Raw genomic sequence first — 26,436 nt, 5'->3', positions numbered from 1 at the left:
ATGCTGTCAGTGTAGAGCCCAACTCGGGGCCAGATCCCATGACTCTGGGATCATAACCTGAGCTGAAACCAAGAGTCAGATGCTTAACCGACTGAGCCACCCAGGCGCCCCCTGGGTAATTGAGACATTTTAACAGTATTTCTTCTTCCAACCCATGAGTGTGGAATGTCTTTCCCTGTGACATCTTGAGAAGTTCTTTCATCAATGTTTTGTTTTGGTGCAATTATAAATGGGATGGTTTTCTTAATTTCACGTTCTGCAACTTCATTATTGATGTATGGAAATGCAACAGATTTCTGTACCTTGAATTTGTATCCTGAATTTGTGCATCAGTTCTGGCAGTTTTTTGGTGGAGTCTTCAGGGTTTTCTATATAAAAGTATCATGTCATCTGCAAATAGTCAAATTTTTACTTCTTTATTGTTGATCTGGATGCCTTTTATTTCTTTTTATTGCTGTGTTAAATAACAGTGGTGAGAGTGGGCATCCTGTCTTGGTCTTGACCTTAGCGGGAAAGCTCTCAAGATTTTCCCCCACTGAGGATGATGTTGGTTGTGGATTTTTCATGTAAGGCCTTTATCATGTTGAAGTATGTTTCCTCTAAAGCTATTTGCAGAGGGTTTTTTTTTTTTTAATATCACGAATGGATGTTGTACTTTGTCAAATGCTTTTTTCGTATCCATTGAAACCATCATATGGGTTTTATTCTCTTATTGCTGTGACATATCACGTTGATTGCGAACACTGAACCACTGTTGCAACCCAGGAATAGATCCCATTTGATTGTGGTCAATGATTCCTTTAATTAGTGTTGGATTTGGTTTGCTAGGGTTTTGTTGAGAATTTTTGCATCCGTGTTCTTCAGATACGTTGGCCAGTAGTTCTTTCCTTCAACGGTGTCTTTATCTGGTTTCGTATCAGGGTAACGCTGGCCTCATAGAATGGATTTGAGAGTTCTCCTTCCTTTTCCATTTTTTGGAACAGTTTGAGAAGAACAGGTATTAACTCTTCTTTAAATGTTTGGTAGAGTTCACCTGTGAAGCCATCCAGTCCTGGACTTTTGTTCATTGGGTGTTTTCTGATTACTGACTCAATTTCTTTGCTGGTAATTGGAGTGTTGACATTTTTTATTTTTTCCTGCTTCAGTTTTAGTAGTTTGTGTGTTTCTAATAATTTATCCATTTCTTCTAGGTTGTCCAATTTTTTGGCTGTAGGTTTTCATAATATTCTGTTATAATTGTATTTCTGTGCTGTTGGTGGTTATTTCTCCTCTCTCCTTTGTGATTTCATTTATTTGGGTCCCCGCCGCCCCACCCCTGCTCTTTGGTGAGTCTGGCTAGAGGTTTCTTAATTTTGTTCATCTTTCTAAAGAGCCAGCTTCTGGTTTCCTTGATCTGTTCTATTGTTTTTTAAGTTTCTAGAACATTTGTTTCTGCTCTAATCTTTATTATTTGCTTCCTTCTGCTGGGTTTGAGTTTTGTCTATTCTTCTTCTCCTGGTTCCTTTAGCTATAAGGTTAGGTTGTTTGAGACTTTTCTAGATTCTGGAGGTCGGCCTGTGTTGCTATAAACCTCCCTCTTAGAGCCACTTTTGCTGCATTCCAAAGCAGGTTGTAATTTTTAAAACATGAATCATGTTTTTGATGTCACTTCTAAAAGATCTCTCACCAACACGTGATTACACAGATTTTCTCCTATGTTTTGTTTTTGTAGGCTTATAGTTTCAGGTCTTACATTTAGGTCTATGATTTATTTTGAGCAATTTTTGTTTATAGCATGAGGACTGGATGGAGGTTAACTTTTTCCACATATGTTTATCTAACTGTTAAGGTCTCACTTGTTGAAAAGACTGTTTTTTCCTCCGAGCAATTACCTGTGCATCCCTAGTGAAGTCTGATTGGCCATGTTTGCGTGGGTCTGTGTTTGGACTCTGTTCTGTTCCACTGAGTCTCCGTGTCCCTCCCTTGGCCAGCACTACACTGTCTTCTCACTGTGGCTTCAGATGAATCTTGACATGATGTCGTCTGAGTCTTCCAACTTTGTTCTTTCTTGGAATTGTTTTGGAAATTTAAGGTCCTTGGGGTTTCCATACGAACTTGAGAACCAACTGTCGGTTTCCACAGACAGGCTGGTGGCAGCTGTGCTGGGTTGCTCGGTCCCACCACTGCTGGTGGGAGTCTGAACCGGCGCAAACACGTTGAAAAAGAACTTAACGCTGGCGAAGAAGAGAGGCAGCAGGAGAGCAGCGGATGCGCCTCGCAGACGCTCACGCGCAGGGAGCCGTGGTCCCGGGGATGCCGCCACACACCCTGAAGGCCCCACACGTGACGAGGGCCGGCGGGTCTGTGACTCGAGGTGTGCTCACGGAAGCAGGTGGCACGCAGCCGCGGAAACAGAAAGAACAGCTTACACAGCAGCGTCCACGACGGGCTGCCTGAGGCTCTGTTCCTACGAGGCTGGAACCGGAGGAATCCTGCCGTTTCTGGATGTGTGCCGAATGAAACTGTTCAGGGAGGCAGGGAGGTGATGGAAACCATCCCGACGGTAGTTGCTGGTGCAGAAGGGGGCGAGTCGGGGCGAGGCCAGGCCTGTGGGCAGTGCTCTTCCTCCTCCAGTTCACCGGCCCGGGGCTGGGGGGAGTGGTGCCTATTTCCCGGCTCTTCTGTGAACTGTCCTCACCTGTCATAGGCACTCCTGTACCAGCAGGGCTCGGGGTGGCCCTAGACAGCCCTGTGCCCCCATGACCCAGTCAGCAGAGTCTCCGGGTCTTTCCCCTGCCCCACCCCCGCCCTCCACCCAGCTGCTACACCCCTGGAGCAGGACTCCTCAACTGTCCCAACAAGGACCCCCAAGAGCCACAAGGAAAGCAAGCCTGCTGTGGCCGACCTGGGGGTCCAAGGCTGGGATTTCCTTTAAATGTTACGTTAGCTTAACTATGACTACAAATGTCAATCCACTCCATAAGCAGTGTTTATTTGAACACGAACACACACGCGCGCGCACACACACACACACACACACACACACACTCTAATACACTGTTGTTTAACATCGAAGCCCTAGAAACACCCCACACAGTCCAGCCCTCTGGCGCGTGGGCTCCTCAGAGCCTCCCAGGAGGCCGGCAGGTGCTCGATGTGCTTCCGTAACGCGGTTCACCCCCACCCCTGCTCACCTGCAGGGCGCCCCTCCTCCTGCTTCTTGCCGTCCAGCTTCCCAGACTCCTTCTGGCTTGTCATGTCTATGGGAGGGGACTCATTGCCCTCAATCTTTTGCCCAGAAAAGCTGGTGGTGATTTTATCGTAAATACCTTTATCTTCATATGTGAACAGACTGCTCTAAAAAGAGAACATGAGACTTTTACTGGCAGTTTCCTGCTTGCCTTTCCCACTCAACTGCCCAGACCCCCGTTGTCGGGGGGCCACGTGGAAAGCCCAACCGTGATCCCCTCGCCAGCTCCCACTCTGTCCCGAGCCAGGCACCCAGATGACAGCAGGGCCTCCTTGCCCAGGGGCCCAGGGCCGGCCCCCGCCTCTCTTGTCTCTAGCCCAGGCTGGCTGGCTCCTCCTTGTTCCCCGTGGACACCGACACCCAGTCGTGAATTCGGCCGCGTGCCGGGCTCTGGCACGCGGCTCGCCACACTGTGTGCCCTCCTCCTTTGGGAGGCCTGGCTCCTCCACCGGCGTGTGGCTGGGGACCCAGGCTCCTGCTCCACACTCTCCTGGCTTCAGCTCCGACGCCTTCGGGCCTGAGAGCTGGCCCGGCCTGCGCCCCCCCACCTCACCCACCACCCCTTCGCCCTGCTCTGGGTTCATACCCCCAGCCCCTCGCACCTCTGCCCGACCCCATCGGTCCTGTCCCTCCTCAGGGGAGACACTTCCAGGGTCTTTCCTGAGACCCCTTAACGAGTGGACCCAACTGCAAAGCAGCTCAGGGCTTCCTGTGGGAAGTTTCTCTCACCCTTCCTCACCCCTACACCCCTGAAAGACCTCCCAGCGTCCCCTGGCTGTGACAGAAGTTGCCTCCACAGATGGGGTCCCACCTATGCCCCTCAGGCTATTTCCATTCACTTAGGAGCATGTCTGCACAGCCTTCCCAGGAGAAGACCGCGGCTCACCTCGCCCCTTTGGAAAGGTCCTCCTGGCTGCCCGCCCCGTGCTGGGACCTGACAGGTGCGTCAGGAGAAAGGTGGACCCTTGTGGCTCTCAGGCTTGGAGCTCCTGGCCACCGCCCTGTCAGTCACCGCACCCTCAAGAGGGGTCAGTGTCCCGTTGCCACCGCACCTGCCAGGTGGCTCCAGGTGTCCTCCTTACGGAGACCAGTCTCTCCCACTTTGCCTGACGATGGCACCCCCCGTTCCCCCTTCTCCTCCAGCCCTGCGCTGACAGACTCCTCCCCCTCACCACCAGCTCTACGCTGCCGGGGCTGTGTCGTGGGCGGGGGCGGCATCACACCGTGCCCCTGGCTGAGTAGCCACGGCTACTGATCGGAAGCGGGCCACACACTCACTGTTTTCGCGACCGACTGGGAGATGTCCATCTCACAGGACTCTGATGCCCGAAGAAACTTGAACTTGGTGCCCAGACCTCCGATGTTGGTCAGCGTGACGACCCGGGAGGCGGTCTCACCCACCACGTAGCTGCCAAAGTCGATGAGCTCCTTGTCAAGAGACAGCTGCCAAGAGAGCCAGGGATGAGCCAGGGCGGCCGCCGAGTCTGCGGCCAGCTCTCCTCTCCCACCTGTGGCCCTGCGGCCCTGGGGACTCGGGCTCAGGGTCGGGGTCAGCATCTGGCTCCAGGCGGGGCCTCTACACACCCGAGGAACAGGGTCCGCGTCCTAGAAATCATAGGCTTGAAGCGTGACGATTTGGGAGCTCCTGAGTCCAAATTTTGAACAGTCAAGTCAGCTAAGAAGCAACGAGCTATTAAGCCCTGGAAAGACGGAGGAACCTCAAATGCACATTACTAAGAACCTGAAAAGGGCATACGGCATGATTCCAACTGTGTGGCATTCTGGAAAAGGCAAAATTCAGGACACAGTAGGGAGAGCAGTGGATGCCAGCGGTTTGTGGGGAGGGAGGGATGAACAGGCGGAGCACAGAGGATCCGGAGGGGTGGTCAAAGTACTCCGTGTGACCCAGTGGTGACCGCGCGTCATTACAGCTTTGCCCAAACCACAGAGCACAGCAGCGAGCGACCCTTTGTAGACCAGGCACCCTGGGAGACCATGCCGTGTCCCCGTCCTTTGTCTGCGGCCACAGACGGCCCCTCGGAGGGGAGGGCGACGGTGGGGACAACTGTGTGTGGGCGCAGGGGCACGATCTGACTCGGTCAGTTTGATGAAGCGCCCGATGACAGGGAGTCGGGAAAGGTGTGAGCTGAGCAGCTCCGGGGGAGAGTGGGGTCTGTGGGCTGAAGGCGACCGGGGCGCGGGCAGCAGGTGCGGGAGCCCCGCCCCCGCTATCGGACGGGAGCTCACAGGTAGGCAAGGGCAGAGGCTGGTCCGGTCGGTGCGGGTGGAAGGGCCGACGTGCCAGCAGCGGGCACACCTGCGCACGCACCACTTTCTCATGCCCCATCTGGAACGAGGAACTGGGCTGCTGGAGGTCTCCCTCCAGGGCTGGCACAGGAGATGGGCACGTGAGCCCTGGGCGTTGTCTGGCAAGAACGGAAGTCCTCAACGAGAAATGCTCCGAGCACAGCGTAACCGTGCGCCTGAGGGACAGGGAGGCGAAGCTGCTCCCACGGTGCGGACGGGAAAAGTGTGAGCAGCGACAGAAAGTCGTATTTGGTTCTGGTCCAGAGAGTGAAGTAAATCAACGATTTTATGGATTAATGAACGAGGAAGAGATCAGTGTCCCTCACAGAAGAGTGCCAAGCGGTTCACAGGGACGTCCAGTCCTCCCGGCCCCGGGCCTCCCACGGAGCGCGGTTTGGCGGGAGGACGGCAGAGAAGGGTCACAGTGAGAAGTCGGGTGGTGAAGGCCACGTCACAGCGCGAGGCTGGGTGGCGGTGCGCGCCCTTGATGGGATTCGGCCAGAACCACCGCGGCGGCCTTCCGGAAACCCGCCACCCCAGTCTACTCGTGAGATAAACTCTGGACAAATCCCAGCGGGGGACATTCTACACAGCAACTGCCTGGCACCCTCCCAAACCGTCAGGTCATCAACAAAGAGAAAGTCCCAGAAAGTGTCACAGCCGCAAAGACCCTACGGCAAAACAGCAGCATAAGGAACGTGCCACGTTCCTGGGGTGTGAGGCCAGCACAGAAATTGGACGTGAGGTAAAATCTAAGGGAATGTGAATATCGTGTCTTCTCCAGCTAATAATCATCATAATGCGTCAACACTGGTTAATAATTTAATAAGCATGCTACACTACATAAGATGTTTCTGGGGCAACCTGGGTGGGGAGTCAGCCAGAATCGCATGTTTTGTGTTAACACCAGAACCATTCTAGAAAATAAAGTCATTTCAAAACGAGCCGAGCTACCACACCCCTCGCTGTGGGGCTGAGTGGACACAGTAAGGCTCAGAGGGTCTGGGGACGAGGCTGCCGTCCCTGTGAGATCAATGTGGTGCAGGCACATCCCCCAGGGCACACCTCCCCCCACCCTCGTGGGCATGGGCATCTTGGCCATCTGGGCGCTGGCTAAGAAGGTCGTGTGCAGCCTGCCACCCCGGGCAGCTTTTCTGGCCGCCAGTTTTGGAGACCCAGGGGCCCCACTCTCCTCTCTGCCCCCGCGGGACCAGAGGCGGCAGACAGATGAGAGCTTCCCACAGACCAGACACGGAGCAGCCTGTGCGCACACGTGGGTGTGCACGTGTGTGCACGGGTGTGCGTCTGCATGTGGATGTGTGAGCGCGCGTGCGTGTGTATGGAGTAGGTGGCAGGTGACCCGTCTCCTGGTTACAGGTCACCAGACTTCCAGGAGCCACATCTACGCAGGATGGGAGGGTGGCCGCTCCCACGGCTGCAGGCAGGGCCTGGGCAGAGGCCGGTGTGTTCTGAGCATGGGGGTGACAGGTGATGACACGCGACTGCGTGGCTAGGGGGCGACACTGCGGGGCATTCTCCCTTTTTCCTGTGCACGATGGAGCCCTGAACGTCAGCGGGACACAAGCCGCCCTGGGAAGACTCTACTGCCCAGCCTACCTTGCGGCCAGGGCTCACCACGCGACGGTCACTTCCGGCTGGTGCAGGGGACCTGACAGGAGGGATGGTGGCTTGGAAGCCATTTGTGGAGGGTGGCAGGGCGGCGCAGCCCAGACCCTCGCATCGGAGGCAGAGATGAGTCCTTGCTTAGGGCGCCTTCGTCGCGGCAGCTCCACCTGATGGTTCGGTGGAGGCCAGAGGCACTCCGACCCGAGCTGGGTGTGTGACTGGAGGGCGCTGGCCTCGTGTGCACTCGGCGAAGGGCCGGGCCAGCAGGTGAGTACCCTCCGGGCCTGCTCAGAAAGGAGCCCGAGGCCACACCACGCAGGGAGCACCACGCTGGGTCCTATGTGTGAATCCTGACTCCGGCACGCACGTGCTCCTTCTGGGGGCCTGTCCCCAGCGAGCCCTGCTGCCTGGGCCACTGCGAGAAGGGGGTGTACACGCGGCAAGGGGTGCGGGAGGCCACAGCAGACGTCGGCTCTCCACGGCCTCAGCGAGGCTCGGCAGCCCCCGGCAGGGCTGCCACCATCCGGGCCACGGTACTCGGGCCGTGTGTGAACCCAGGCAGGGCCCAGGGCTGCCACGGCCACGGCGGAGCGACCTGAGTGCTGAGAACGGAGACCATACGATCGGAACATGCAGAGCACGCAACACCCACGAATCCACAAGAAAACAGGAAAAAGAGAAGCTAACCGGCCGTTGGGAATGATAATTGTTCCAACCCCTCCTTACTCGGAGCACTAGTGAAGGAGGGAGAACATGAGAAGCAACAGCTTCATGCAGAAAACAACATCAGCGGCCTTCCCCCCGGAGCCCCGGGCGGAGGAAGCACAGCTGTCACCGAAGACCTGTCCCCCCCCACGGAGGAAGGGGCTGCAGGGGGCAGCCTTGCTCTGTGGGGAGGTGGCAATCCCTGTCGTGCCCGGGTACAAGGCACAGTGATCTGCCGCCGTGTCGCTGGGAGAGCCGTCACCAGGAGACCTGTCACCCAGAACTCTGTCACCTGGAGGTCCATCACCGGGAGATCTGTCACCAGGAGACTAGTCTTGGCGGCAGCACCAGCGCAGGTGGGAAGAAAGACTCAGGGACTTGAAGACAGGACAACGGGGGTGTCGAGTCTGAAGAAAAGCGAGTAGGGCTTACGGGACCGCGGGTGGACCAGTGTCCCATCACAGGGGGCCCAGGAGCAGAAAAGGAGGAATCTGGCCCAAAATTCCCAAGGGGATATGAATATCAAAGAAGCTCTATAAACTCCCAGTAAGATGGACCCGAAGAGACCCACACCGAGATGCGTCATAATCAAACTGCTGCGAGACAGAGAGACTCCCGAGGGCCGCAGGGGAGACGTGACCCAGCACACAAGGCCTCGGAGAGATTTCAGGGGCTTCGGAGGCCAGAGGGCAGTGGGTCGGTGTATACAAAGGGCCAAAAGGAAAAAGCGTCAACCAAAAACCCTTCTCCAGCAAAACTGTCCTTCAAAAGTGAGGGAGAAACCACGACATTCCCAGACGAACAGCCCCGTGGGCACTCAGCCCTGCAGGAGACGCTCCTGCACAAGAGACAGTCGCTCGAAACATTAAGGGGAAATACAGCCCCATCGAAGCGAGCACACAGGCAGTATAGAAGCTAGAGCTCTCGTAACGATGGTCTGTAACCGCACCGTGTGTTTTCTACATGATTTCACAGTCTAATACTTTCTTTTTTAAAGCAGGTATTAGTCTAAAAGCTAACGTTATCATCACTTTGGTTTGTAACTCCACGTTTTGTTTTAAGAGACTAACGCATTTAAGACGTTATTAGTTTGTGGTCTTGGACACACGGTCACAAAGATGCGATTCTGTGACATTAACAGCCGAAGGGGGTGGGGACCGCGCTGTAAAGGAGCGGATGTCTCACAGGCTTCCGAATTTAAGCTGCTATAAATCCAAATCAGAATGCTTTAACTTCAGGATGTTAAACGTAATCCCTTGGTAACCACAAAGAAAATAGCTACAGCACAAACACAAAAGGAAATGAGAAAGGAACTTAAACGTTTCGCTATAAAAAAATCAACTGAACACAAAAGAAGACAGCCACACAGGAAACGAGGGACGCGTGAAAACACGGGGCAACATGACGGAAGCGAGCTGGCCGAGGCTGCCGCGCGGATGGCTCCTGAGGACACGTGCTAAGCCACAGAAGCCCGTCACAAAGGACAAGTGCCACGTGATTCCACTTATGTAAGGCACTTGGAGCTCTCAAATCCCTGGAGACCAGGGTGGGGAGGAGGCGCCCGGGGGCGGAGAGGGCGGCACAGGACAGAGCTTGGGTTCCGGAAGGTGGGAGAGTTCCGGAAAGGATGGGGGCGGCGCCTGCCTGTTGTGAATGTACTTAATCTACTGAAGCGCGGACCCTCGCGCGGCCAAGACGGTGCACTCCGTGCCGCGTGTGTTTTGCCACAACGAAAGATGGAAGGGAGAAAAGGGAATGGCTTACAACAACACAGCAGTCACACGCCGGTGCCCGGCTGACAGAGCAGAAGACCCGGGAGGCGGCTCGGGGCGGCTGGCGCGCGTGAACGTGGACCGGGAACGGGCGCTGGTTAGGCGTGCTCACGTTCCGGGCGAGAATTCCAGACCGCGGTCGCCCCTCATCCATTCCCTCCTTCGGCCCGCCCTCCCGTGCGGCCGGGACGGGGGGCTCCTCTGCTCCCCTGACGCAGGGCGCTGCCACGCGACTTGCTTTAGTCAGCGTTAGGACAGGGGACGAGAGTGGTGTGAAATGTGCTCGTGTGGCTGGCCTTCGTTGCCTGGGCGACGACCGTCGTCCGCGAGAGGCTCCCGCCAGGAGGCCCCGTCACCTGCAGCCTGGAGCCAGCCGCCCGGCCGAGCCCGGCCTGGGTCGGCCAAACCACAGTCGCCGGCGTGTCTGTGGCGTGAGACAGAACGCTTGTGGCTGCGATAAGCTGCTAGACGTAGGAGGTTTTGTTCTGCAGCATCGCCGCAGTCAGCGCTGACTTGCTCGCTCGGGAGAGGCGATGACGTGGCGGTTTCTGTAGCAGAACCTCCTCCTTCGAGATGCGCGTGGAAGTTTTGCGAGGGTGCGGTGTTGAGTGTTACGCTATCGCCGGTCTACTTGGAAGCGGGTCAGCAAGACAGACAGACAGACAGACGAGGCAAATGTGGTGAATGCCAACAGATGGGATCCAGGCAGCACACGGGCGTTCACTGTGCTGTGTTTCCTGCTCTTCCTTATGTTTGAAATTTTCTTAATCAAAAGAAGAATGGGTGGTGACTACACTTACCATAGTGAGCACCAGGTGACGGAGGCGTGGAATCACTTGTTGCGTGCCTGACACGAATGTGACACTGTGTGTCAACTCCACTCCAATAGTAAAAATTAAAAATTAATTATAAAGTTTTAAAAAGAACCAGTTCTGCACTGCAAAGGCAAATAAGGCGAAAAGGCAACTTCTGGTACGGGAGAAAATATTTGCAACTCAAAATGTATAAAGGACTCACACGACTCAATAGCAAAACACCAAGCAAATTGATTAAAACCGGGCAGATAGGGGCACCTGGGCGGCTCAGTTGGTTGAGTGTCCGACCTCAGCTCAGGTCATGATTTCACAGCTTGTGAGTTTGAGCCCCGCGTCGGGCTGTGTGCTGACAGCTCAGAACTTGGGACCTGCTTCAGATTCTGTGTCCTTCTCTTGCTCTGCCTCTCCCCAGCTCATGCTCGGTTTCTCTCTCTCTCAAGAGAAAAAAAATTAAAGGGGTGCCTGGGTGGCTCAGTCGGCTAAGCATCCGACTTTGGCTCAGGTCATGATCTCGTGGTTCATGAGTTCAAGCCCCACATCGGGTTCTGTGCCGACAGCTCAGAGCCTGGAGCCTGCTTCGGATTCTGTGTCTCCCTCTCTCTCTGCCCCTCCCCTGCTCATGCTCTGTCTCTCTCAAATATAAACATTTAAAAAAAAAAACTGGGCAGAGGATCTGAATAGACATTTCTCCAAAGAAGACATCCAGATGGCTAACAGGTACATGGAAAGATGCTCAACATCATGGATCATCAGGGAAATACCACTCACAGCCACAAGGCGCCACCACCTCACACCTGTCAGGCTGGCTTCAGTCAACAACACGGGAAACAACAGGTGTCGTCGAGGATGCGGAGAAAGGGGGACCGTGCACCGTTGCGGGGAGTGCACGCTGGTGCGGCCACTCGGGGGCAGTGTGGAGGCTCCTCCAGAGTTAAAACAGAGCTGCCCTAGACCCAGCCATCACACCTCTGACAGTACATCCAAAGGACATGAAACCACTAATGGGACCCCCACTGTCTGCACCTTCATATTCACAGCAACATTATTTACAATAACCAGCCAGTGAGGACAGCCTAAGTGTCTGTCAATGGACGAACGGAAGAAGGTGGGGCATACACACAGTGGAATTAAAAAAAAAGGCAATCTTGCCATTTGTAATAGCACCGATGGACCTTGAGGGCACTGGGCTAGGTGAGATAAGCCAGACAGAGAAAGACAAATCCTGTGTGGCTTCACGCAGGTGTGGAATCAAGCCCATAGACACAGAGAGCAGAGTGGTGGTTGAGGAGGCAGGGGGGCGGTTGAGATGGGGAAAGGGGGTCAAAGGGTACAAACTTGAGTTATCGGTTCTGGGGGCGTCACGCACAGCCTGGTGACCACGCTTTAAAAGAGAAATCGAGGGGACACCCCAGAGCTGCCGAGGGGACCAGCATCTCCCGAGATGGGCCCGAGGGTCTCCTGCGACCTGGGCTCTGCACAGCACGGGATTTACGCCCCCCCCCCCCCCCCCCCCGGCATCCCGCTTTCCAGCGTCAATGTGAGCGTTTTCCTCCCCAAGAACGGCCTGCGTGCTCCGATCCACCCCTGGGCCGGCCCCAGCCTGACCTGAGCTGTTCGGACCTGGGCCCGGACCCAGGATGCACGGTGCAGCCCCACCCAGCTCAGGCGTCCCTGGACCTACCATACACTTCTTCGTGGAACACTTCAGTGGAACAGAAAATCCACCCGTCTGAGCCAGAAATGAGACGCTTCCTTCCAGATCCTTGTTTATCTAAAAAACAAAACACCCAAGCACCATAACATTTGTAACTTTGCCCAGGGACACGGGCTGTGTCTCTACAACCACGGGCTGGGCCTGGGCCCGTCCGACCACTCTAACACACCCCACTTAGACCCAAGAGTACCTACAGACCCGCCTGCTGGCTATGAACCCTCAGCGCAGGCCCCTAATTGTGAGCAATGCCAGGTACGTGCCGCAAGTGTCTGGAGATAAAGCGGCACAGGGGCGTGTGTGACCCCTGCTGAGGCCCTCGCGTCCTTCCCCCGTCATCTGTGTCTGCAGAGACCCCGTTCTACCCACCACCCACTCACGACGGGTGAGAAAAATCCCTGCGCATCATCTGCTTTTGGAACAGACGCTCACCATGGGCTTGAAGGTGACAAGGACTTCGCAGGACATCCCGGCTGACATGGGACCAGGGGGGTCAAAGCTGTAGGCACAACAATCCATGGGGCTCGACATCAGATTGACAGGGGAGGCGCTGTTGGAACTTCCCAACAGCCAGGGCCCCGAGCAGGCACCGAGTGGGCCTTCTGGAGCCCTCCCCGCCCATCCTGGGTGTTGTGCCCCGGTGCCCAGGCCCCAGGAGACACTCGAATAACATCTGAATGTGTGCGGAGTGAGTAAAGGGGCGAGTGAGGCGCGTCCCCAGAGGGAACGGATGCCAGGGGCCAAGCGGCGGCCGCGGTTCCCTGGGGACATGCGGTGTCAGGTCCGGAACCAAGGGCCTCGTGTTTTAACACTAGCGTGAGGGCTGGGAGCCAGCTGGGAGCTAGCACGGACCCTGCACACAGCTGGCACCCTCTGAACCCCACTTTCAGTGAAGGAGCCAGGAAAAGAGCCCCCGCTTCACAGGGAGACTCAAAGGCAGTCGGTCTGTCTTGGTCTGGATCCTGGGTGAGGAAAAGCAGCTTCCAGAGAATTGCTAACCTGAGGTGTGTTTTCACAAGGTTGAATTTTACCTAAGGTGCTTGGATTAGAAATACGCAAGCTAAAAATTTAATGTAATTGCTTTCCCCTGCCTGGTAATGACCCCACATACCAGGCAGAAGAAATCCAAAACTTCTCCAGGGGGGAGGGAAGCTTTTGGATACTATATCACAGAGACTCCAGGGGACGGAGCCCCCCCTGGTGAGAAGACGGGGATCCTAGGTTGGAAAGGACACGTGTAAGCCAGCCACACACATGCAGACGGCAGGGCCAAACTCCAAGAGCCTCAGATAAGAGAATGGTTGAATGGAGACTTTCAAAGATGTCATGTTAAAATTATCAGAGATGGTGGGGTGCCTGGGGGCTCAGTCGGTTAAGCGTCCGACTTCGGCTCAGGTCATGATCTCATGGTCCATGGGTTTGAGCCCCTGTGTCGGGCTCTGTGCTGACAGCTCAGAGCCTGGAGCCTGCTTTGGATTCTGTCTCCCTGTCTCTCTGCCCCTCCCCTGCTCACACTCTGTCTCTCAAAAATAAACGTAAAAAAAGTTAAAGACAAACAAACTTATCAAAGATGGAAATAGAGAATCACAGAGGTGACAAAGGAAGAAGACAGTGTCCGGTGGCTGCTGACCTGAGGCAGAGTGCAGGCTTCCAGAAACGAGAAGTATGGCCACTGAAATACGAGGCTCTCGGAGACACAAAGAGAGAAGGGCCAGTGGGGTGTTGGATTCGAGAAAATACTGCAGCACACACTTCAGGGGTGGAGGACAGGGTGGGGCTGAGAAACGTGTAGGCTTTTTCAGAGGTCTGAATCCTCAGTGAGCCCTAAGCCCGTCTAAGCAGATCGACCCGCACTTGACACACCGCGGAGGCGCTGCCGGACCTCAGGGACAAGGGAGCCTGAAGGCAACCACACGGGAAGCCAGACAACGACCCAGGGCTGGGCCTTCCCAGCAGCAGCCACAGAAGCCAGCAGACGGAGGGTGATAAACTCCATGGTGGGGGGGTGGGGGGGAGACAGCCGCCAATCAGACCCCAGCCCGGTCCTGGGGAGGAGTGCTTCAGGACGCCGGGGGGCTGATACCGCGAGTCTGGGCCCCAAGTCCCCCAGAGACCCGCAGATCAACACGAAAAACTAGCAGACCACAAGTAAATCCTGTGCCTCCAGCACGAATGCAGGACAGAATAAGTTAGTGATACACAGGAATTTCTGGCCACGCTCTGCCCACACGCGCCTATGCAGATAAGCTGGCGGAAAGAGAGAAGGGGGAACAGAGATCCCACGTCTGAGCCACAAGCAGCCCCCGGAAGAGAACAGTGTGTCCCACGGTCAGCGAGTGTGGATCACAGGGAGAGGCCGTGGGGACGGGCGGTGGGGAGCCATCCTGGGCCATCTCGGGCCTGCAGACCCGTCTATAAAAAGCTGGCAGAACCAGAAGAAACCTTCTTAAAACCAGAGGCAAAATGCTACGGAGCAGGAGAAAAGAGAGACACTACAGCAGACACGGCGAGAGACACAAGAACGTGAGAAAAATGAGGAACACTTAAAGCGGGACATGAGCAAGCGTTAAAGGGGCCAGGAAGAAAACGGCAGACGGGGCCGCCTCTCGAGCACCAGCGGGGCTTCAAAGAAGGAAAACAGAAACGTGGCTACACAGGGGACACGCACACAGTGGGAGGGGACAGTCCTGAAGCAGGACGGCTCGAACCTTCACCCAGAGAAGGCCCAACAACCGCCAGGGACGTCTCACCCAGAGGGGTGGGCACCGAGACACTGACCCGGAAGGAGAGTCATCACGCACACCTGGGCTGGCCTCGGGCCGCGTCAGCACAAGAAGACGGAGCGGCCACCAGAGCGAGCGCCAGGCGGGCGTGAAGGCCGAGGACGGCGCACCCGCACCCGCGCCCCGCCGGCTCTCACTCGACGTGGACGAAGTCCCTGAGGTGCTCCTCCACGCCCACCAGCTTGCAGTGGTTGATGGTGTAGGTGGCGTTTATCAGCGTGATCTTCTTCTTGTACACTTTGCCGACGTCGAAGTCCTGGAAAAGTCGGAGGAGTCCTTCGAAGCCGTCGGGGGGAAGGCGCCGTGTGAGCGCCCTGCGGCCTCTCCTCGTGTGCCCCCCGACGGCCAGCGTGTGACCACACGAGGAAGGTCTCGGTGAGGAGCGGAGGAGCGTCCTGATAGGAGACCAGGAACAAGTCCCAAGGTTTCCTGACTCAGGAAGCGCTCCCCTGGGGACGCATGGAGAGCAGGGACGGCGGGGGCAGGAAACGGCTTCCTGGGGACCTCGGACGGTGTGGGCTCTGGGGCCGGCACCCCACTCCGTCTGAAGGACTAGGGCCCGTGTGGCATCCCAGGAGCCCGCCAGCCTCCTCCCCTGCAGAGTCCGGCGGCTGTGACTACGTGCGAGGACCGACCTCCTCACCGTCCCTTTCCAGGGAGGCTGTCCCCCGGGCCGGGTCCCCTTGTGGGGCTGGCGTCTGACCCCTCACAACACTCTCAGCACCAGGCCAGGCGAGTAGCCCCTCCTCACCTTGAAGTGGATGAGCTTGGGTTTGCTATTGAAGGGGCGACCTTTGAACTCGTGCCCGGATGCCACCTGCCTGTGGGTCACCCTGCTGCGCAGCTGCTCCATGGTGCGCGCCAGGATGTCCTTGTCCATCTTTGTCCCGCCCACGGGCTTCCTGTCCACCTCCTCTTTGGGCACCTGGGTTTCCACAGAAACAGCGTCGCGCTCGAGGGCAAGCCCGGGCCCAGCGAGGCGATCCTCTCCAGGTGGCCTAGGGCAGCCGGGGGCCGCAGAAGTTAGCGGCACGGCGTCAGGGCCCAGAGCGGCCGGGGCAGGGGCAGCGCGACCGCCCGGCAGGCCACTTAGAGAGCCCTGGCCTGAGCGAGGCTGGCGGTCCTCACTTCAGAGGAAAAGGAAAGAGGGACGAGCAGGCACGTCCAGGATCGCGTTGGATTTGTGGGAAGTGACGGCAGAGGCGGGGGGTTTCTAGATTTTTCAATTAGGCCAAGAGAAAGGTCTGAAATGTTTAACCGGAGCCATGTTTTCTCAGGCAGCACAAATAAAGGTGCCTCCCTGAGGGACATGGTGGGGAAGGGGCTCTGTCTGCGGCCTTGACTCCAGGTCAGCCGGCGTCGGGGCTGCTGTCCAACTTCTCGGAATTGAGGGCAGGAAGCGCTTACCTGGTTCGGCTTATAGTCTTCCTTCCAGAGCCCGGGGATCTCCGGCTCGGCCAGCGTGTCATGTTCCCAGGTGATGTTCCCCGAGTCCCCCTGGACGCACTCATAGGAGATGGCTTCCAGTAACTGAGAGGCTCTGGGGGGTGAGACCGCTCCGCTGTCCTGCTGTTGGGGAGAGAAATTCATAGCTAATCACAGAAGACAAGGGACTCTACAGATCAGCGAGAGAAGAACATAGCCGCCATCACAAGACCCTCGGGCACATGGCTACGGACAACCTGGCTCTTCTACGGGTTCTTTTCCTCTTTACCTGGAGACTAGAACACGGTCTGTTTCGTAACCCTTTCCCATTTCAAATATAAGTAACTTCAGACACATCATTACATATCTTTCTCCAATACTCACAAAAGAGTCCACAGAACATGGATTTACGGGCCTGCTACAATCTTCTTCACCATCCTCAGTTTCGTGTTATTTCTAATTTTTGCTTAGATAAACCACGCCCTGGAAAAGCCTTCCCTCCGGAGGACACGGGTTCTGGGACTGGGCTTCAGAGGGGACGGCGTGGGGCCCCCCTCTAGGGAGCATCAGCCGTAGACGGAGGGGGATGTGGCTGCGATGTGTGGAGAGCTCCCGGGGAAGCAGACTGGGTGCTGACACGGAGAAACACAGGACACCTAGTGTGGACGGCAGGGCAGGCGGCTGGGCGGGCCAGGGAGGAGGCGGCAGGGGTGACGGCCCAGAGGGGTAGACTCCACAGTGGCGGGCAGGGACCGGGCAGAGACCGGAAACGCGCCTGGGAACAGAGTGAAGAGCCCGCAGAGGCCCCGGGGAGCCGGCGACCCGCACCTTCAGGTTTTGAGGCGCACGGGGCAGGAGTGGGAGTGCTGAACTGGGCTCAGGAGGGGTCCTGATGTCCCTGCCCCTCACTCCCGGAGACAGGTATGGGTCACCAGCCCCGGGGGTGGGGTGGGGGTGCTGGCCTGGAGCCGGCCCTCAGGAGGATGACGCGTGAGCGGCGAGGGGGTACAGGACGTGGAAGCGGCTGGTCTCTGGGGGGTGTTGAGAGCATCTGGTGCCAGGGTGGTGACAGGCATGTGCACAGAGAGCCCCGTGGCCCGGGACTGGCCTGTGCTCACTGCCTGTCTTTTTGTCTAGGGACAGGTAAGGCGGCCTGAGCCACTCTTGTTGCGGAGGACGCTACGGGCTTCCGCACCTGCAGTGGAGTCCGCAGAGGCGGATCCTGCGGCGGATGAGCCACCGGAGACCTGGGCCTCGGCCCCTTGTACCTGCGCCGTCACCTGGGAAAGGACAGCTCCCAGGTGGACGCCGTGTGGCCCGCCATCTTGCGTGCCGCAGAGAGGAGCCGTGGGGAGGCCCGAGCGCGTCCCCCCCCCGCGGGGCCCCCGGGGAGCAGGGAGGCCGGAAGACAGCCTGGTGCAGGCCACACGGTTTCGGCTGAGGGGTCTTAGCCGGGGATGGTCACACAATGTCTCGAGGCCCAACCACGTCCCCGGGGACTTGTGACCAGACAGGGGCCTCTGGCTCACCAGCAGGTTGCGGGGAAGGGCCACCGTGCCCCTGTCCTCGCAGACGTCCGCGATGTAGCCCCACGTCTCATCTCTCAGGGTCAGCCGGCCCGTGGCTCTGGTGGGAGAAGACTGCCTCTTCCTCCTGGTTTCTTCCGCAGCCTCTTCTTTCAGAATCCGACCTATGATCTCCTGCTTTCTGAGCTTCTGCTGCTCCTCGAAGGCGCTGTGGGAAAACGCCGTGTGGAACCAGGGGAGGTGAGCTGCGAGCTGCCTTTGGGGCCCCTCCCTCGGGAGGTGCCGCCCCGCTGGGCTCAGGGCTGCCGGGAGCTGATTCTGGCCGGGCCCCCTGGCTCCCAAGGGAGCAGACAGATGAGGCCCAGGAAGGCTGCCAGGCCGGAGACCCGGGCCTTGAGATTCCTGCCCCGCCCGGGCCCCACAGCAAACCTGACCCCACAGGACGTGCCTTTTACTCCAGGTTTCCAGGCTGGCAGCCGGGCACTCCAGCGAGGCACAAACCACGGCCTCACTAGGGCTCGAGGCCATTCACTCACGTGCTCATTCATTCCTTCACTCATTCATTTCTTCACTCATTCCAACTCTGTCCCTGGCTCTTCCTACGTGCCCGGCCTGCGCCAGACGGAGGCACGGGTGGAGCCGCCCCTGGGAGCCCCTAGCAGGACGACTGATGGCACAGCTCCTGTGGTGACAGCCAGAGCACTGTGACTCCCTGGCAGGAGATGCTGTCCCCAGGGAGAGGACCAGGAGGCCACACCCGGGTACGCACCAATCGTGCCTGTGAAGGGGGTGTGGTGGTGGGGGGGGAGAAGGGATGTGCCCTTCAGGAGGTGGGCAGGACCAGAACGCAGACCTCTGGATCTCAGGAAGCCCACGCCTGCGGGGGGGTGTGGGGGCGGGAGGCAGGACAGAGTGTGGCCTGGAGAGCTGTGTACTGGGACCTTGCAGGGTTGAGGGGGGTTCTCAGGGTGAATGACGAGGGTGCAGGGCATACTGAGAAGGCAGCACCGAGTGCCCTTTGGAGGAAATCGGAAAGCGAAGCCCATGAGGGCGTGAAGGGTGAGCCCAGACCCCCCACGGCCCCCCGCGGAGGGGCCTGGAGAGCCCGGAGACACAGAGAGTGAGCTGCGTCGGGGGCTTGGGGCAGCTCCTGAGAAACCAGGAAGCCAGGCCAGGAGCCTGAGGGGGGCCACGCTAGAGGTGATGGGGGTCGAAAGGTCTGTGCTCTGAGGCCCACGGGAGGCCTCACCTGTTGGGGTCTGAGGAGCAGGGTGTGGAGGGAGGGCTGGAGCCCCCATCTGGGGAGAAGCCCAGGGAGGAAAGCAGCTTGGCTAATTGTGAGGGACAGGCCTCCCTCGGCCCAGGCGGGCACCTCCCCCAGGAAGCCACCTCGCACTCACCGGTTCTGGGCTTCCAGCTCCTGGCGCTGGCGTTGATGGAAAAGGTGTCTGAAAGCGTCCCCACCTTGGGCCAGAATCATCTCCTTCTGGGCCCGGGCCTTCTGCTCAGCCAGCTCTGCCTTGGCCTGGCCCCATGCTTGAAATTTCCGGAGTGTTTCCTTGGGAACAGAGAAAAGTGAGGGTATACCACTGGCACATGCACATGCGTGTGCACACATGTGCGCACACACACACACACACATACACACGGCAGCTCTCTGTTGAGCCGGTGACGTTAACTCAGCCCTGAGATGCCGGAGCACAGGTTTGCAGAGCCCCACCCTTGCCTGGTCCCGCCCATCCACCAACCACCTGTCCTTAAAATCCTCAGGGGCTTCCCGCCCCTCCAGCTGGCTGTCGTCCACAGCGCTGCAGGCCTGGTGCCTCGCCTCTGCCCCCTTGCCATGCTGGGCTCCCCTCCAGGAGGCCTGCTCGCTCTTGCCTCTGAGCCTTTGCAAATGCTGTTCCCCTCTCCACTCTCCAGGCCTAACTGCCACACCCTTGGGCCCCAGGGGGATATCACTTCCTCCAACAGGACCCTGGACCCCTGCACATGGCCTCGCTGCGCCCCGGTCCCCCTGGAGACCTGCCATGGCTCCTCCCGTGGACCAGGCCCCAGGAGGACAGGCCTGCGCTGATTTCTTCCTGCCCGGCGGGGCACCTGGCTAGTGCCAGCACGGGCCCAGGGGCAACAGACCTGTGGGGGGAGGCTCTGTAACCCCCAGGAAGCGACTGAGTGGCAAGTCTGAGGACACGGGACTCCCGTCCCAAGGGGCAGGGAAGCCAGATGACAGGGCAGGGCAGGCTGAGGGGTCGAGGTGTGGACCCCCGCCTGGAACGAAACACGCCTGCCTGGAGGGCTCCTGTAGGACTGCGTGGGGCCCCGAGCGTGTCAAGCTGTCCCTCCTGGAGTGCGATGTGCCCCGAGGGCAAGGGTGGACACAGGTCGCCTACCCTGTTGGCACTGATACTGTTCTTCAAAGCCAGCACGGCGTCCATGCGCCTCTTCATGTGCTCCTGGGACCCCATCTCCTTCTCCCTCTCCTGCTCGCGGATTCTGGAAGAAGGCACGTTTTTTAACCACAGGTACCGGGGCACGTTGACTTGCGGTTACAGAACTGCACGGTGGTCACGTCCGTCAAGGAAATAATTAAACGTGACCACATTAAAGACACATGGAAAGCGTTATGTTGAACGTCAATTTCTAGGGAACACTGAAACAGGCTTCTCTGGACAGGCCCCTGGCAACTCACCGCAGGTCCTTTTCTGAACACAAGCAGGAAGTCAGCTCGAAACTAAAAATACAGCTTTATTATGTTCTGACAGTAGGGTAATGATTTAATAATAAAATCGGGGACAGTAAAACAAAAACAAGATTCTTGTATTTCTTATATTTCTCCTCCAGGGTATCAATGGGGGGAGTCTGAGGACGCTACCTTCCCAGGGAAGCCTTCAGGAACTTCACCGCGATCTTGTGATTCTTCTTGGCATCTTCCACCAGCTTCTGGTGCCTGAGCCTGTGCTCCTTCTGCAGGTGCATGGCCTTCCTGCGGTGGCGGGGGACAGTGGGAACGGAAACTCATGGAGCACCGGCTCTTGAGGGAACAGGTGACCCTGAGAGCCAGGCCGGCGGCACCTGTGCCCAGGGCGAGAGCGCTGCCGGTGTCCAGGGGCTTGGCTCCCATAGAAGCGGCAGGGAAAGCTGGCAACGGGCCGGATGGGGTGAGCAGGGGGAGGGGTGGGGAGGACCCCGGACGAGGACTGGGAGGGAAGGAGATGGGGACCGCACCAGGGGAGCGGGAGCGGGCCTGTGACGCACCTGCGGGCGCTGTTCTGCCCTGCTCAGCAGCCTGGCCAAACAGGAGGCCCTGGGCAGGGGCTGCGCCCGGGGACCCGCGGGGTCAGGACTCTGGCCAGGGGCTCAGGCGGGGCCACAGAGGAGCTGGCTCTGGAGAAGGGCTGAGGCCCCCCGGCAGGTCCTGGCCACCCACCTGACCCTCAGCAGCCGGTTCCTCTCGGCCTTCTTCAGGGCCTCCTCCTCGCGGTGCAGCTGCTCGGCCGCGTGCACCCGGAGGCCCTTCCTGGCAGCCGCTTCCTCCTCTTGGGCAGACGATCGGACGTCCTCAAGCTGTCCCTTCTGGATCGCAATGTGCCACATGGCGCTCCTTCAAACAAGAGGCACTTTTGTTTGTGTCGGCAAAGGCCACACCCTCTGAGGAGCGTCCATTCCAGGGGGTCCGGGAGGGCCTGGCCACGCAGTTCTGACGACCACTAGTCAAGGGCGGCTCCTCCTCCTGGAAGCCCTCTGGGCCTGCAGCCGCAGGGTGTCCACGGCTGGCCCGAGGACCGGTGTGGCACTCTGAAATAGGCCGGGGACACAGGTGGGAGATGCCGCCTTTGAAAGAGGCTCCCTGTGGCACGGCAGCGAGAGACAGGGCCGGGGGGGGGGCGGGCAGCACAGGACACGGAGGGGAAGTGGGCTGCTGCCATATGAGCACCCTGTGTGACCTACAGGAGGGGTGTCTGGGCGCGGACAGGCGGCGGGAACGTCTGACCGTGGCTGATGGATTGCTGGCCCCCAGGCCTGAAAAAGATGGCGATTTGACTGAAGTCCCACTTTCTCTGAATAAAGAGAAGGTGACGGTGGAAGGAAGATCAGAGGCACAGAGGTGCTGCTGGCCTAGAGGATGGGGCAGGGGCGTGGGCCCAGGAAGGAGGGCACGTCTGGGGGCTGGACGACGCCGGAAAGAGGTTCTCCCTAGAAAAGAAGGCAGTCCTGCCAGCCCCTTGGTTTTAGCCCAGTGAGATCTGTGTGGGCATCACCTTCGGGGACGCGAGGTCCGCGTGTGCCGCCTGCCGCAGCGCCGGAAGGAAGGTCAGCAAAGGCTCTCGGCCGGGCCCCTGCGGCAGACACCCTGCCCCGGGCGTGGCCGGGCCCCTGCACGGAGCCTGCGGTGCGAGGCTGCCCGTGGCCTTTGGCCTTGCTGCTGGACCCAGGTGGGACAGAAGCTCGAGTCCAGGGACGCAGGGACCGCGTGACACGGGCCACCCGTCCCGAACTTCACGTTTGGCTGATCGTCTGCCTCCCGTTACCACGAAGACAGAGGCTCCCCGGACACGGCTTTTCACTTGTTCTATTCACCGGCGAGCCCTAAATGCTTCGAACGGAGTGTGGCCTACAGCAGGTCCTCAACTACCGCTTGTTGAATGAGTGAGCGGCACTACCTGAGCCACGGAGCCACAGATTCAGGCGTCCCGCCTGCACCCCAGTGCACACGAGCCCCCTGGAGGGGCCCGCCTCGCCTGCCCACCCCTCCACCTCCTCGGAGTCCCTGGCTGAAGGGGGCTTCTGCCCAGCGTGTGGTCGGCAGCGACACAGGAGGGCCTGAAGGCGCGTCATCCCTGAGAGCAGAGTCCCAAGAATGTGCGTCCGGGGGCCCCGCTTGTGGAGGCACAGATCCGCGGAGACCCCGTGGCGGCGCTCGTGGTGTGGCTGGTGGCCCAGGGGCTGGTGGCGGGACTTCCCGGGATGGGCCCAGAGCATGAGGACGTCAGGACCCCACTTGAGAGAAGGCTCCTGTCGATGAGGCCGATGGGCCAGCCACGCGGACCCGCCCGCTCCAGGGCTGCGCTGGCCTCAATCCGCTGAGCGCCCTGTCCGCCCGCAGCAGACAGCAGGCCGCGCCCCACTCTGGCACACGCGCCCCTCAGGACCCAGGCGGGCGCGGCGATGTGTGCTCCTGGGAATGGTCACTTCCTCTGCGCACAGGGCTTCCTTCTCCACCCGTGTTCTTGTCACCTGCTGCGATTCTCTGCGGGGCTAGAGTCGCTCAGCTCATCTTGCGTTGCCGTGACGTCCACACGATGACATTTTACAGCGGAAGCGCAGAGGCGCGAGGAACACTCAGTGTACCGCCCCCCCCCCCCCAGGCGCCGCGCGCAGCAGCCGGTTTTGCTGGGGGAAGGGCCTATGTGAGACTCAGTATGAGGCGGCCAGTCCTCAGGATGACAGCCCACGACCCCGCCTCCTGCACGCACGCCGTGGAGCAGGCCGCGCCCACCAGGTCTCAGGGTTGATCCAAATGCGGCAGAGGTGATGGGATGTCACTTCCGAGAGGACACTGGGGCTTTTGCTCACCCCTGGGGGCTCAGTGTCCCTTGTCAGCAGCCCCAGGAGAGGCCTGCGGGGGGTCGATCTGAGCGAGCTTGGAAGCTGATCCTCCGTCCAACCCAGCGAACCTCCACACGATGCCGTCTTGACTGACATCTCAACCGTAACCTCCCGGGAGATCTCGAGCCAGAACCCCAGCTACGCTGCTCCTAGGTTCCCGGCCATCCAGGGACGGGGGGGGTAATGATGCTTGCCGTGTTAAACCCTGGATGTACCTGGGACTCCCGCTACATAAAAACGCAGACACGGGGCACGTGGGTGGCTCAGTCGGTGAAGCGTCCGACTTCGGCTCAGGTCATGATCTCACAGTCCGTGAGTTCGAGCCCCACGTCGGGCTCTGTGCTGACGGCTCAGAGCCTGGAGCTGCTTCGGATTCTGTGTCTCCCTCTGTCTCTGCCCCTCACCCACTCACACTCTATCTCTCTCTCTCAAAAATAAATAAAAACATTAAAAAAAAAAAAAACCGCAGACACGCCCAGACTCCTGCTACGTAAAAATGTGGATGTGGGGGCGCCTGGGTGGCTCAGGTCATCTCAGGGCTGCGGGGGTCGAGGCTCATGTCGGGTTCCGTGCTGAGTGTGGAACCTGCCAAAGATACTCTCTCTCCCTCTGCCCCCCTCTCCTGCTTGCTTGCTCTCTCTCTAAAATAAAATAATTACAAAAAACTCGGATGCACCCGGACTTCCGCTCCACACAAGACCACAGATGCAACTGGGAGCCGTTGTGTGGACTGGAGAAACCAGGTGCCGGGTAAACAGGTATGGTTCTGCACATTTAAAACATGTTTTTAAAATGTTTATTTATTTTTGAGAGAGAGACAGAACGCAAGCAGGAGAGGGGCAGAGAGAGAGAATCCCCAGCAGGCTCCACGCTGTCAATGCAGCGCCCGATGCGGGGCTCAGACTCACGAACCATGAGATCATGACCTGAGCAGAAATTAAGTCAGTCACTCCACCAACTGAGCCACCAGGTGCCCTGGCACACTGAACACATTTAATAGGAAGGGACACAGTGTGTCAGCGTTCCCCAGTGGTCCCCTGGGGCAGGGCTGCTGAGGAGAGGCACAAGGGAAGGTCTGGGATACATTTTCTCGTGTGTAAATTAGACTCAGGGAAAGCTGATTAACAAGGCAGCAAATGACAGTCCGGCAGCAGCCAGGCCCACGTGAGCAGCGGCCGGCGGGCAGGCTGCTGGGGTCAGGCCGCAGGAGGAGGGTCCCAGGGCGATCGCTGGAAGGGTTGGCGACTGGCTACACGTGGGGACCGGGGAAACCAGTGAAAACGTTGTGGGTAGCGACAGGCAGGCTGGTCACTGCCACAGGAAGGAGGTGCAGACACGGCGGGGGAGGGTGGGGACGAGCCTGCAGTTCTGTTGGAGCTGGTTTCAAGACAGGGACACACACAGACGTGCACGGGTTTGCTGTCCCCGCCTGCCGCAAGGGCCTGGGAGCAGCAAGGTCCTCGCGGCCACGGGCATCAGCGGCGCCCAGCTCTAGACCTCCAAACCCCACTCCTCAGTTACAAACCAGGCTGAGTCCAGAGCTGGGGCGGGAGGATGAATCGGGGGGCGTGGAACGTGTCCTGGTGCCCGAGAGCACTCCAAGAGTGTCAGGGACAGGGACGTGTCAAAGGGCCTAGGAGCCAGCTTGAAAGAGGCCCGCTCACCGACTTGGGAGGACCGGAGTGTCAAGGCGAATAATGACGGAAGTGACCGTATGCCGCTGACTAAAACAGAAATCAGAGTCTACGCCGATAAGCAAACGGATGTGGAGAAGAGACGCTGTTCTTCACACCAGAAGGCCGGCCCGCAGCCGCGGAAGGAGCGCGGACTTAGAGCGTCTTTGGGGGCCGTCATCGCCATCGCCATCGCCATCATGATTGGTGCAGGCAAGAAACACCACTCAATTCAGACACCAGCGCCCGCAAGGGGGCGAGGACAGGATCCCAGAGCCTCTGAGCGTCCACCACACGTTACGGATTCATTTCCAAAGGTGTCGCGCTGCGTGGAGAACCCCGGCAGGCACCACCTCGACCCAGCCACCAAAGTCCCCCCACCGGAAACGGGACGGGTCGCCATCATGCGCCTCGTTGAGAGGCCCCCCCCAGAAGGACATGGCGTCACTCGGGGGTATTCCAGCCAACAGTCACAAGGAAGCATCACGCAAAGACAACTTAAGGGGCCTTCACTGGCCCATAATCTTCAAAATGTGGAGGCCACGAGTGTCATGGAAGGGTGAGGGGTCTTCCCGGCTGGAGACGGGATAACCCCCTGCAACCCCCAAGTGGGACCCTCTTGCCGTAAAGGATGTCACTAGGACGGCTGGGGCCAAGGGGGCTCGGGGTGTTTTGCGCCGTCAAACAAGGGCCACATAAACGTCCATCGTCCTCCCACGCTCACTCACAGACGGCCCTACCATCCCGGCCACCTCTCTGTCCTCCCGCCTCCCCACTAGATTATGCTAAAGCACCACAGGACCCAGGGCTGGACTGTGCCTAACTTAAAGGAGGGCTGGGTTAGAGACGGATTCCTGTCCCCACCCCCCGCTCCCTGAGAGTCCCTGTGGTCGGGAGGGGCAGGGGACAGCTGTGGTTTTTCCAGCAGCAGGTGGCCTGCCGCCAATGCCCTGTCCTGGCCCTCTGTGCCTTCCTGCACGTTTCCCAGAGGCTGCCCGGCCAGCGTCTGGGGGAGGGGGCCGCTGTGGGGGGGGAAGCAGGGCACGAGGGACGCCAGGAATCTGATCCCCTCCTAAACCCCCTTTCTTGCGGCAGCTAGCTAGAGGCAATGCTGCTGTTTACGACCCAAACCCAAGCACCAGTGTCTTTGCTGGGGGTTGCTTCTAGAAAGGTTGTGAAACAGTGAAACACTGTTTAAACACGGTGCTGGTGGTTCTCCGGAAGCAGGAAGCAGGAAAGAGGGGAAAGGAAAAG

The 26,436-nt window shown here is 58.7% G+C and overlaps 1 protein-coding gene across 7 annotated transcripts in view; it reads right to left on the bottom strand.

The window, feature by feature from the left end:
* Window positions 1–26,436, bottom strand: part of CFAP74 (cilia and flagella associated protein 74) — a 78,557-nt gene that overhangs the window by 21,715 nt on the left and 30,406 nt on the right. For 6 of the 7 annotated variants that reach the window (XM_053899097.1, XM_053899098.1, XM_053899101.1 and 3 more), the window contains 12 exons: window positions 21,330–21,503; window positions 20,775–20,885; window positions 20,293–20,395; window positions 19,300–19,457; window positions 17,903–18,107; window positions 16,356–16,517; window positions 15,700–15,873; window positions 15,086–15,204; window positions 12,598–12,664; window positions 12,136–12,225; window positions 4,508–4,672; window positions 3,174–3,336 (listed from right to left, as the gene is read on the bottom strand). In XM_053899097.1, coding sequence (XP_053755072.1) covers window positions 3,174–3,336; window positions 4,508–4,672; window positions 12,136–12,225; window positions 12,598–12,664; window positions 15,086–15,204; window positions 15,700–15,873; window positions 16,356–16,517; window positions 17,903–18,107; window positions 19,300–19,457; window positions 20,293–20,395; window positions 20,775–20,885; window positions 21,330–21,503 — 1,691 coding nt within the window. The remainder of the gene's footprint in view (window positions 1–3,173; window positions 3,337–4,507; window positions 4,673–12,135; window positions 12,226–12,597; window positions 12,665–15,085; window positions 15,205–15,699; window positions 15,874–16,355; window positions 16,518–17,902; window positions 18,108–19,299; window positions 19,458–20,292; window positions 20,396–20,774; window positions 20,886–21,329; window positions 21,504–26,436) is intronic. The other variant, XM_053899099.1, reaches the window with a different exon arrangement.

This window comes from Panthera pardus, unplaced genomic scaffold, assembly GCF_024362965.1.
Source record: "Panthera pardus isolate Hobbes unplaced genomic scaffold, ASM2436296v1 HiC_scaffold_11, whole genome shotgun sequence".
Taxonomy (NCBI): Eukaryota; Metazoa; Chordata; class Mammalia; order Carnivora; family Felidae; genus Panthera; species Panthera pardus.
Note: the sequence above shows the minus strand (reverse complement) of the source record. Positions and strands in the feature narration are given on the sequence as shown.